The sequence below is a fragment of the Podarcis erhardii genome, assembly GCF_964252035.2.
Source record: "Podarcis erhardii genome assembly, chromosome: 2".
In the NCBI taxonomy this organism is placed as follows: Eukaryota; Metazoa; Chordata; class Lepidosauria; order Squamata; family Lacertidae; genus Podarcis; species Podarcis erhardii.
Window position 1 is genome coordinate 43,964,489 of NC_138498.1, and position 11,240 is coordinate 43,975,728.

An 11,240-nucleotide genomic window follows, 5' to 3' on the forward strand; every position below is an offset into this window, starting at 1 on the left:
TATTCTTCCAGAATATTATTCTCAAGTGAACATGGGTGTCACTGTTTCACTTTGCTGGATTGCATCCAGCACAAGTGTTGCACTGAATTTTTAAAATTGTCTACAAAATTCCAAAGCAGACTCTTTAAGTTGCCTGTGGGTTTTAATGTTGTTCCCCCCCCCAATCTAAAAAGTGCTTTGATATTAGGAAAATGCAGTTTACCTACAACAAAAGCACCACTTTGAGAAAATACATTTAGCATGTGTACGGTTACTGTGAACATGCACAAAGAAATCCACCTGGAAAGGCTTTGTTCTTTTTCTGAAGCATTGCATCTCATTTGGATGCTAGAATATGGAATATTCATTACAGGGACAATCAACAGACTGCTATCTCTTTCAGTGCCAGTTCAATTCCTGTGGGATCGTTTCCTCCCACAAAGATTTCATGTTGAGAAAAAGAATTCAAAACACCCCCAGCTTCTGTTTTGTCTCATTTTGACAGGATGAAAGAATGATCTCCAAACCATTTATTCCAACCTGGAAACAGTGTTGGTGAACCCTGAATTAGCATGGAGTTAGTGAGGAGATAGATGTTGCCTCTCTATAGGTTTTCGGTGCACTGCCAAAACGATTTTATTTCAGTGTGCTGTCAGTGTGGTTTAATGCTTTTAGCTCTTTGCTTTTAAACTTGTTTTGACCTGCTCTTAATTATATGGTGCTGTTCTTCATAATCATCAGATTGTCTCCATTGTATTTGTTTTGATACGTTATTAGTAACTTTGCGAGCCACTTTGAATTTATTTGTAAAGAAAATCAGGGTAGAAATTTCCAAATAAAATGAATGTTGTAGGGATCTAAGACCTTACACTCTTACACTGGTGCTTATAGAGCTCTGATTTTCTGACAGTGCTTGGCTGTCCCTGTTTTCATCCTCATGACAGGGCTGGGCAGTTGGGAAAGATTTAAGTTTCTCTATCCAGCACTGTGATGGGAAAGAAGCTGAGACAAGACTCTTGGGCTGGGGTATTGTTTAGATCAGAGCTTTCCAAACTGTGTATCGCAACATGTTAATATTTCGGCTGCAGTCAGTGTGTCACATGAATGCTCCCCACGCCCCTCCTGGGGCTGGAAATGGGTTTGTTTAACCTTTGGCTTGCTAGTAAAACCGAATTACTGTGTCACAAAATGATGCATATCACTGATATGGAAAGTTTGGAAAGCTCTGGTTTAGATGGTTTTGTGTTATTGATAATAATTTTTCATATATTTTTCGATCTTACTATGATTTATGTGGAAATGGTTCAGTTTGGTTGTGTACTTCCTGATGAGTTTTATATATTGCTTAGGACTACTTTTGTTATGTTTGTAATTCTGCAAATGTTTTCATGTTGTAAGCCACTTTGAGCATGGTTTTTACTATGTAAAGGTGGCATACAAATAAAATGGTGATGGTGATGATGATGATTTGCACGGATCACCTGATGGGAGTGTGCACGCCTCTGTCCGCCTGCATGTATGTGGTGTACATGTGTGTGTTCAGGAGTGTGGGAAGGCCACACCCAGCGCTGGCCTAGCAGCCCCTGGAGCGGTTGCCCTGGGGCTGAGAAAGACCAAGTCCCTCCCTCCTGCTCCAAGGTGGAGTTGTCTTCTATCCCATTCTATGTGGGTGTGCTTTATAACCTACCCTAATAGCCTCAGCCTTGAGGCTCTTTTTGCAATAGTGTTCATAGCAGAAATTATTGCCTAGTGTGCAAGCTCACCCTTGACTAGCTTATGTCATTTTCTCCTGCTGCAGGTTACCTTTTTCAACCCTGTCATCGAGCGCATACCCAAGCTCCAGCGGCAAAAGAAGATCTTCTCCAAGCAGCAAGGTAAGAGCTGGGTGAAAACGCCTAAAGGGCAGGCAGCATCTTCGCCACCCTAGTCTTGCCTGGTTTCTCAGGTGCTTTCTTAACACACATTGTAGAAGGATTGATTGAATCACACATCCTTCTGCCAACAGCTCAGCTCACAGGTAGCCATTGTTGTGCCCTCCAGGTGAATGATGGGAGTTGTAGTCCAGCAACAGCACATTGGGTAACCCTGGGTTAGTTTGGGAGAAGAAAACAAGCTGTGTTGCTGACTATGTACAATGGTATCCACCTAAGGAGTCCTATCGGCGTAAGCCTTGTGTGAGGGCTTCCACAACGTGGTCTTCCTCTCCTATCCTTCCCTGGCACCCCCTGAAATTGACTTGTAGGGTTTCTCAGTGCATGGGGGAAGGAGAAGAGGGAGATCATTCTGACTGGCAAGCTGCAGGGTTGGCACTGGCAGGATGTGCACCATAGTGCAACATTGAACTCCACCCACAGTGTCATAATTTATGACAGGTAGGTGCAATCAGAGTTCCTTGTGGGGTATTGTCAGGGGTGGAAGTTCGATATGACATTTAAGAAGGAATGTGCAAGTTGCTCTTACTGGCACTTGGAAATGGGGATGAGTCTAGTCAGAAATCCTTCAACGCTTCAGGAAAAAACTCCCTTGCACAACTAGGTCAGGAAAGGGTTGGAACCCCATCGTCTTATAGTCTTAGGAACTATCATTTAATACTGCACTGCATGTAAATGTTTCTTTCCATAAGCTGATCACAACATCCTGGTAGCATTATGTCCACTTACATGTATGTGGTCTCAATGAGGGGTGGTCTTCCTTCTTCATGGGTACAGGCACTAGAGGGAAAGAGAATGATACTGGTAACACTTCTCATGTGTGTATATGTGTGTGTGTGTGTGTGTGTGTGTGTGTGTGTGTGTGTGTAGTATAGTTCAAGGGTTAAAAGCACTTCACTGCAATATCTTAGTAATACTTACAACAGACGCGTAAGAGAGGACAGTGGCACTCTTGTATGGCATAGGGCTGGAGATGAGAGGATAGTGGCTTTCTTAAGGCCGCATAATAAGCTTGCCGCTAACGTGAGATTTGAACCAGATATGTCGCTGCTCACTTTCAGGCTGTAGGCTACACCAGCTCTCAAAACAGCTGTGTTATCACATGGAGGGTTTGGTCTCTGCATGAATACCTGTGTTTATGTACATACAAAATATGCTTAGATTTGGAAGGTATTAACCACAGGTCTTTCAGGAGAGAGAAGTGTTTCATGACTACATTGTTAAAATACTTGCATTAATGAAGACAGGTCTGAGGACCCACCTTCACTATAAAATGAAGTATTTTGTACATTTCAGTCGTCGTCACTAATTGCTTGTGACTAATGATTCTTGACTTGCTGGCTTAATGCTATTTATTTATAAAAATATCTTTTCCCACCTTTTACCATGTGATTCCAGAGCTGGTTACAACAAGATGATACACAATTATAAAGACAAATAAAACTGTTGGGGGTCATATAAAACAAGTAAAGCCATTCCAAATGGCTAGAACCTGGGGCTACCCAGAGAATCTGATTGATTCAGAAGAGAACAGATTTCTTCCTTACACAGTGTTAACCTGTGGAATGCACTTCCTTAGGATATGGTGGTTGCTTTGAAAGGGAATTAGCCTTGTCCTCAGTTTGTTTGGCAGTCAGCTGCTACTAGGTAAGGGACCCCTGACCATTAGGTCCAGTCGTGGCCAACTCTGGGGTTGCGGTGCCCATCTCGCTTTATTGGCCAAGGGAGCTGGCGTACGGCTTCCAGGTCATGTGGCCTGCATGACTAAACTGCTTCTGGTGAACCAGAGCAGCGCACAGAAACGCCGTTTACCTTCCTGCCAGAGTGGTAACTATTTATCTACTTGCACTTTGATGTGCTTTTGAACTGCTAGGTTGGCAGGAGCAGGGACCGAGCAATGGGAGCTCACCCCGTTGCGGAGATTCGAACGGCCAACCTTCTGATCGGCAAGTCCTAGGCTCTGTGGTTTAACCCACAGCACCACCCACATCCCCAGCCGCTACTAGATGATGCCTTATATGCTGCCCCCAGGTTCAGAGCTAGAGCCAGAATGTCAGTTGTGAAAACAGCAGTGGAAGAAGGCGATTGTCCTCATGCGCTGCATCTGGGGTTGTCTGGTTGGGTCGTGTTGGAAACAGAATGCTTGCTTTGATCCAGCAGCACTCTCAGGGTTTATGGTCTGACATTTCTCCCCAAGGGAAAGCTTTCCTGCGTGCCCGCCAGATGAACATTGACATTGCCACTTGGGTGCGACTCCTGCGGCGCATCATCCCCACGGCCAACACCACAGGCACTTATAGCCCTTCGACGCAGATGACTCCAACATCTGGCTCCGAAAGCAGGCATAGCCTCAACTCTGGGTAGGTGCCCACTAGACTGGGTGGGTAAGCAGCCTGTGCAACAGGGAAACACAAGTTCTTTTATATTGTGGCTCCCTGTTTTTTCTTTTGTTGCTAGGGTCAAGGCAGGCATAGGTAAACTCCGGCCCTTTAGATGTTTTGGAACTACAATTCCCATCATCCCTAGCTAACAGGACCAGCGGCCAGGGATGATGGGAATTGTAGTCACAAAACATCTGGAGGGCCGGAGTTTGCCTATTCCTGGGTTAAGGAAAGAAGGGCATTTGAGGGGAACGATACGTTTGAAGGGGCAATGTTGAGGTACCCTATTCTCGGTTGGGCACTAGGGTACCACCAGGTGGGTGTTGTCTAGCATTATAAGAATATCACGATTGCACTTGCTATCATTTGTGGCTGTGCCATAGCCATGCAGGTTTCTAGACCCATTGACAACTTCCTTCCAGGGCCCAGTTCACAAAGCAATCAGAGTTCCCCCCCCCATAAGCACTTGCCTTTCTCCAAGACACAGAGATGTTCTCCTGCAGGTCTAGCTCTTGCCTAGGTTACCTAGAGTGCTGCCAGTGTGATGCTGAGGCCTGGAGGCAGTGATCTGGGTCTGCTTGCCTCCATTTCTTACTCAACTGCAACCCCATGATGTTATTGCCTGGGATTCTCCAGAATGGCATTTTCTCCTGTTCTCCAGGGACATTGCCATTGAGAAGCTGAGCTTGGATGGTGACAGAATTCAAATCGAGCAGGTGGGCCAGGATGACAGTGAGCTTCCTGGGAAGGTCTTGTTGGTAAGTGGTTGTGTTCATCCCCTTCTTTCATCTGTCTGCCCGGAAGTTGCTCCCTTGTCTGCTCCTCTGTCATGAACAGCAGTGAGTTGCCTTAATCTGCCATTTGCAGATGCCTCTAATTTGTTTGTGTACTTGTCTCTTCAGACCTCACAAGTTGGGGAGGAGATTCCATTCCAGGTGGAGCTGGGCCCAGGAGGGGAGGCAAGAGGATCTGATGGTACTTTTCACAGGTAGGGGACAATCATTATTCCCCCTCCCACTCCACATGCACCCCCTATATGCAGATCCTTGCTCACCTTCTATGTCATATACACACTACAATTGCACCCCACCTCCTTACCGTGTTCTAACCCTGCCTCCTAAAGTGGCTAACCTCAGTCTATACTGCAATGAAAGCTTAGTTGTGGCTCGTCCCTTGTACAGGTTCCAACATTTCATGACCTCTTATTTCCAGCAGTTACTTCGGTTTGGGAGATAGCAAACATAATATATTGTTTTCTGGGGTGCTTGCCTGGAATGTGCACATGCAGATTTCACAAACCACTGAAGTTTTAAGTGTAATACCATTGATAACACATGTCTTGCACCTTTCACAGTGCCCAAACTGTGGTGTTCCCTGTTGCAGAAACAGGGGGTTCTCACATGAGCTGACATTCATAGGCCCAAGTGTGGAGAAGCTCATTGTGTGTGTGTGGTGTTTTTTGGGGGGGTGGGGGAGAGAGGTGGGGGGGACAGCTTTCTCCAACTTGTTCTTTTTATCTCACAGCAGCCACCTGAGAAAAATGCCTCTCGCGTTGGATGACTTCCGATTTGTCGCTGTGCTGGGGCGTGGCCACTTTGGCAAAGTGAGTATTCTAGTAATTCCTCCTCAATACTTCTAGCTATCTTATATTCCTCCAAGAGGTGCATCTGCTCCCCCCCCCCATCCTGACAGGCATAAGGCCATCTGCTAGTGGGTGACTAGGGTCTGGAACCCTGGCTCCTCACTTCTTCTGCTTGAACCTCTCCTGATGTCCTAGTTTGCCTCTTCAGTGTCAGAGAAATGTTAGGTGCTAGTTTAGTCGCTGATCTATTCTGCCTCTCTTGTGTTGGCCTTGGGCGTAGGTGCTGCTGTCTGAATTGCACCGCACAGGGGAGCTATTTGCTATTAAAGCCTTGAAGAAGGGTGACATCGTTGCAAGGGATGAGGTGGAGAGGTGAGTCTGTTCCAGCAGCCAAGGAAAGGCATGGTGCCAGAGGGGCTTGAGGGCATCTCTGGGCATTTTTAATATGATTTTGGTGTCATAATAGTGCTATTTTGGGATAAGACCTGAGTCTCCATCCCCATACTAGGCTCTGTTCCTGTTGCCTTGGCAGAAATATTATGTGTGTATGCAAGAGAAATGGTATTTGTATGCAGGAGCTGAAAAAGCACGTTACTTCTCATGAGGAGCCATGGGCTCATGCAACTCCCGAGGTCCCCCAAAGGGGAGGAGGGAGCAGTTCTAGCCAGTTAAATGCCATTACTCATCAACGAAAAGAAAAGAACTCACACTGAAACTCACCTACAGGTGGTACCTAACACCAAGGAAACTAGCGCTAATACACCCAGGAACCTCACCAAAATGCTGGAGAGGGTGCACCTCCACAGGCACATACCTCCACATGTGGTGGGAGTGTCCCAAAATCCAACTATTCTGGACAACAGCCATACAAGAAATATGTAAAATAACAAAGCAAGTATTAGACTTCACCCCAGAATTGGCCCTACTAAACATCTTCCAAGACAACAATGCCCATTTACTCCACAAAGAACTCATAACCCACCTACTTTCAGCAGCCAGAAACACCATAACCAGACACTGGAGAGACCTGTCAGGAGTAAGCATGGACCAATGGTACCAAATAGTATGGGAAACAGCCCTACTAGAAAAATTAACTAACAAACTGAAACTGACACGGGGACAAACAGAAGAAGACACCTTCACCCCGGTATGGCTCCCCTTTATCACATACACAGCCCAACAGGACAATGACAATAATCCACCAACAGCATACAAATCAATATGGCTAACTTGATCCAAAACACCCACCCACCTCACTCACACACGAAAACAAAGATCACCACAGCCAATCACAAACAAACAATCACATCCTAGGCCAACCCCAACCTCTCTCACCACCAAGGGAACACAAGTGAACAACACAAGCACGCTGACACCAAACTACATACATTAAGCATAATAGAAACACCGCTACCCCACCCCACCCCCATCCATCTCCCCTCCTTCCACCCTCCTTTCTTCTTCTTTTTTTCTTTTCTTTTTTCTTCTCCCCCTAATGCCTCAACAAATGAAATGGATTTGTAAAAATGTTACACGGGAAAAAAAAATACACGAGGCATTACACTTACACTGTAAAACAAGAAAACCCTTAATAAAATATATTTAAAAAAAAAAAAAATGCCATTACTCCAAAGGTGCTGTAACCTCCCGTGCTGTGTCTGTCTCTTTGATCACTCCCATGGGAATACTTTATCCCACATGTGCCTGCCTCAAGTAGCATCAAGGCTCCCCACACCCCACTATACATAAGGGTAAAATGCATGTATGCATTGAATTGTGTGGGAGTGGGAGCTGGGAGGGAGGCAGTTCCGATGTGGTAGATCTCTGCCTTCACAGCTCTGTGTCTTCTCAGTGAGACATCCATGCATGCATGTGGATGCACACACACACAAGCAGTGACAAATGCACAAATTGCAACTGTGAAGGCAACAGCCTGTTTTTAGAGTGCCAGGCAATGTGTGGTTGTCGCCCTCCTGACATGGTTTCTCTCCCCCCCCTTCCCTACTAGCCTGATGTGCGAGAAGAGGATCTTTGAGATCGTGACCCATGCGCGACACCCCTTCCTAGTGAACCTCTTCGCCTGCTTCCAGACACCCCAGCATGTCTGCTTTGTCATGGAGTACACAGCAGGCGGAGACCTCATGATGCACATCCACACGGATGTATTCACAGAGCCACGTGCCACGTGAGTTGTGGGTCAGGGAGAGGGAGCCACAGGGCAGGCAATGGAAAGGGGCTAGAGGCGCCTAAAAGCATCTTGCCCATTGCTGTTTTGGGGTCACTTGCTCTCTTGCCAGCACACTGAGAGCCGATTAGGCAGGGGTGCAGTGGGCGGCGAGTCTGCCTTTCCAGCTCTATTTACTTTGACTGTTACTGCACACTTCTCTTTTTGAAGCCTTCATGCAGTTAGTTAGTCATTGCTGACTAACCAGAGAAGGGCTGGTCATGGTCTCTCCCTCTCTTGCCCTCTGTAGGTTTTATGCTGCTTGCGTTGTGCTGGGGCTGCAGTTTCTTCACGACCACAAAATTGTATACAGGTAGGTAACGCCATGAGGGCCACCATCCTGGTAAATTCCTCCCCTCCCAGAGTCTCTTCTGCACTCTTCCGTGTTGTCTTTTTGCTCTGTGCTGCTTGATATGTGTTATAGCGTAGCAGGGTGTTGTTCATTTGCCTATGCACAGTGGGATAATCGTGGTGTCTCCTGCCAAACAAAGAGCTGTGGAATACGATACAGGATTCCTGTGTTACAGTGCAACTTCAGTTAACCCTGTAGCTCCCTTCGGTGAGGTTGGCTAATAGTTTCTGCAGAAAGCAGTGGTTCTCTCTGCCTAAAATTCTCTTGCCCTGCAGGGATCTGAAGCTGGATAACTTACTGCTGGACACAGAGGGTTTTGTGAAGATTGCAGACTTCGGCCTCTGCAAAGAAGGTGATTGTCTGGGGTGAGATGGATACCTCCACGGTAGGCATAGGATCCTCTAAACTGGGGGTAGTGAACCCACAGCCTGCAGGCTGTAAGATATTTTAATGGCCACAGAGACCTTTTTCCACCCCCACCCCCCTGCCCGACATTTGACATTTTCAGGATTTTCCAGAATTGTTAAAGCACTTTTTTCCAGAATTTTGCAGATTTACCTTGTGGCCTTGCTTGGATGCATAGTTATTGCACTTAATTATTTTTTAAGCCTTTGCAGTCCTTAAACATCACTAAAACTCCTTAGACAGAGTGATTCTGCAGCTCTCAGTAACTTTTGTCCCAGGCACTTCCTGTAGCTTCACGCTGACACCTAATGAAGAGATATAATCTCTGCTATCGATCTCGAGAGCAGCCAAAGCTTGAAGCTGCAGAATGCATATCTTTTCATTGGTGCCAAGCTGCAGGAAGTGCAGTAGCACTTCTTCCCTCGCCCCTGCATTTATTCCTCTTTTTATAGTATACTGGGGGGGGGGAGAGGAGAGATACATTTGTATCTGCCAGCCTGTCCCCCCTTCAACTGAGTGTGTGCGTGCCTGCTTTGTTGTGTGTGTGTGTGTGTGTGTGTGTGTGCGCGCGCGCCCCCCAACTGTGTGTGTGTGCAGGCTGCTTTTCATCTTCTCTCCACACCCCCGGGACTGTATGCACTATGTGCTCAATGGGTGTGCACATGCATCCAAATGTGTGTTCATGCTGGCTTGCAGCCCTTGGCCCTCAACCTGAAAAACGTTGACCGCTCCTGCTCTAAATCAAAATGCAAACGAAGTACAGCCTTGTAGAAATGATGCCAGACTAAAACAACTGCCCTGGTAGGCACTAAACTAATCTGCAATGATCCCCAAAAGACCTGGTTGGTGGGGAGCATGCAGAGGGGAGGAATGGTCTGTTTTGCTTAAGCTTTCTTAGCCCAGTTCTCCACTGTAATGTGAAATCTTCCAAATCCTGAAGGAGAATGTGCTTCATCTATCCCTTATTTCAAAAGTCCCCCTCAGATGTTTCCAGATTTTTGTCCCTCCCTGGCAGGCACTTTGCAGAGGGCTGTCGGTGAGGGAACGTGTTAATAACCACTTTCTTTTGCTCTGCCAGGGATGGGCTACGCTGACCGCACCAGCACCTTCTGTGGGACTCCAGAGTTCTTGGCTCCTGAGGTGTTGACAGACACATCATACACAAGAGCCGTCGACTGGTGGGGCTTGGGGGTCCTTATCTATGAGATGCTTGTAGGGGAGGTGAGTCCCGCCTGTTTGACTGAGGAAAACAGTGAGTTGAGAGCAAGAGACCAGGGTATTATTATTGGCAATGAAGCATAGGAGTGTGTGTGTGTAGGTTTGGAGGCAGAGGGGTTGCGCGCGTGCGCGCGCGCACACACACACACACACAGAGTGTGTGTGCAGAAGAACTTGGATGTTTTGGGTGACATATGATCATTGGCTCATCTTGCTCAGTAATTGCCATGGCTGCCCAGGAGTCTCTCCAAGTCCCACCTGACTAGGTCAGGCATTTAAACCATTGCAAAGCAAGATATTCTCCTACTGAACTGCAGTCATTCCCAAGGAGGGAAATTAAAGAGGCCTCGTTCTCCACAAGAGCCTAGGAAGAGCAAGGTTGGAAGTTCTGTGGGCTAGAACTGACTTGAGAAGAGTTGCCTATACAAGGCCATGTGAGCCACCTAGGTGTTTTAGGGGGCATGGGTGGTGGCCCAGCACAGATGAAAGCAAGGGTGTCCTGGAGTTCATCCTAAGGGATGCCCAGAGGAACAGATCATCAATGACGCCCTTCATCTACTGATTCTGCCTCGATTGACTTTGTAGTCCCCATTCCCTGGAGACGACGAAGAGGAAGTATTTGACAGCATCGTCAATGACGAGGTGCGCTACCCACGTTTCCTTTCCTCGGAGGCCATTGGCATCATGCGCCGGGTGAGTCTAGGGGCTCCCCCCACACACACACTCTGGGCTGGAGGCTTGCCAGAGTCAAATAGGGTTGGGGGTGGGGGTGGTTCCTACTTAAGGGAGCGTAGGCTGTAGAGAACAAGGGGAGGGTTTGGGGGCCTTGAGCACAGTGGAGCACCATTCTTTTGCAAATTCCTTCAACCCACCCCAGGCCTGAGTATGGGCCGAGCATGAGTCCAATGGAGCACACTCTTCTCCGTCACCCCAGGCTTTGGGAGAGACTGTGGAGGGTAGGAATAGGTTAACAGCAGCTTTGCTTGCTCACAGGGAAGCCTGGTGCTGATGATCTCTCTCTCTCTTTTTCTCTCCACTCAGCTGTTGCGGCGGAACCCAGAACGTCGCTTGGGCTCTAGTGAGCGAGATGCTGAGGACGTGAAGAAGCAGCCATTCTTCAGGGTCAGTTTCTGCCTGTCTTTCTGCTTCTCCCAGATTCTTCCTTCAG

At 47.3% G+C, this 11,240-nt stretch overlaps 1 protein-coding gene across 3 annotated transcripts in view; it reads left to right on the plus strand.

Annotated features, from left to right (window-relative positions):
- The window catches only part of PKN1 (protein kinase N1), a 57,537-nt gene that overhangs the window by 43,236 nt on the left and 3,061 nt on the right, over positions 1-11,240 (plus strand). For 2 of the 3 annotated variants that reach the window (XM_081850576.1, XM_081850574.1), the window contains exons 10-21: positions 1,778-1,853; positions 4,108-4,270; positions 4,953-5,049; positions 5,194-5,279; positions 5,816-5,894; positions 6,154-6,245; positions 7,882-8,058; positions 8,348-8,410; positions 8,725-8,801; positions 9,933-10,075; positions 10,658-10,765; positions 11,114-11,194. In XM_081850576.1, the coding sequence (XP_081706702.1) occupies positions 1,778-1,853; positions 4,108-4,270; positions 4,953-5,049; positions 5,194-5,279; positions 5,816-5,894; positions 6,154-6,245; positions 7,882-8,058; positions 8,348-8,410; positions 8,725-8,801; positions 9,933-10,075; positions 10,658-10,765; positions 11,114-11,194 (1,242 nt within the window). The remainder of the gene's footprint in view (positions 1-1,777; positions 1,854-4,107; positions 4,271-4,952; positions 5,050-5,193; positions 5,280-5,815; positions 5,895-6,153; positions 6,246-7,881; positions 8,059-8,347; positions 8,411-8,724; positions 8,802-9,932; positions 10,076-10,657; positions 10,766-11,113; positions 11,195-11,240) is intronic. The other variant, XM_081850575.1, reaches the window with a different exon arrangement.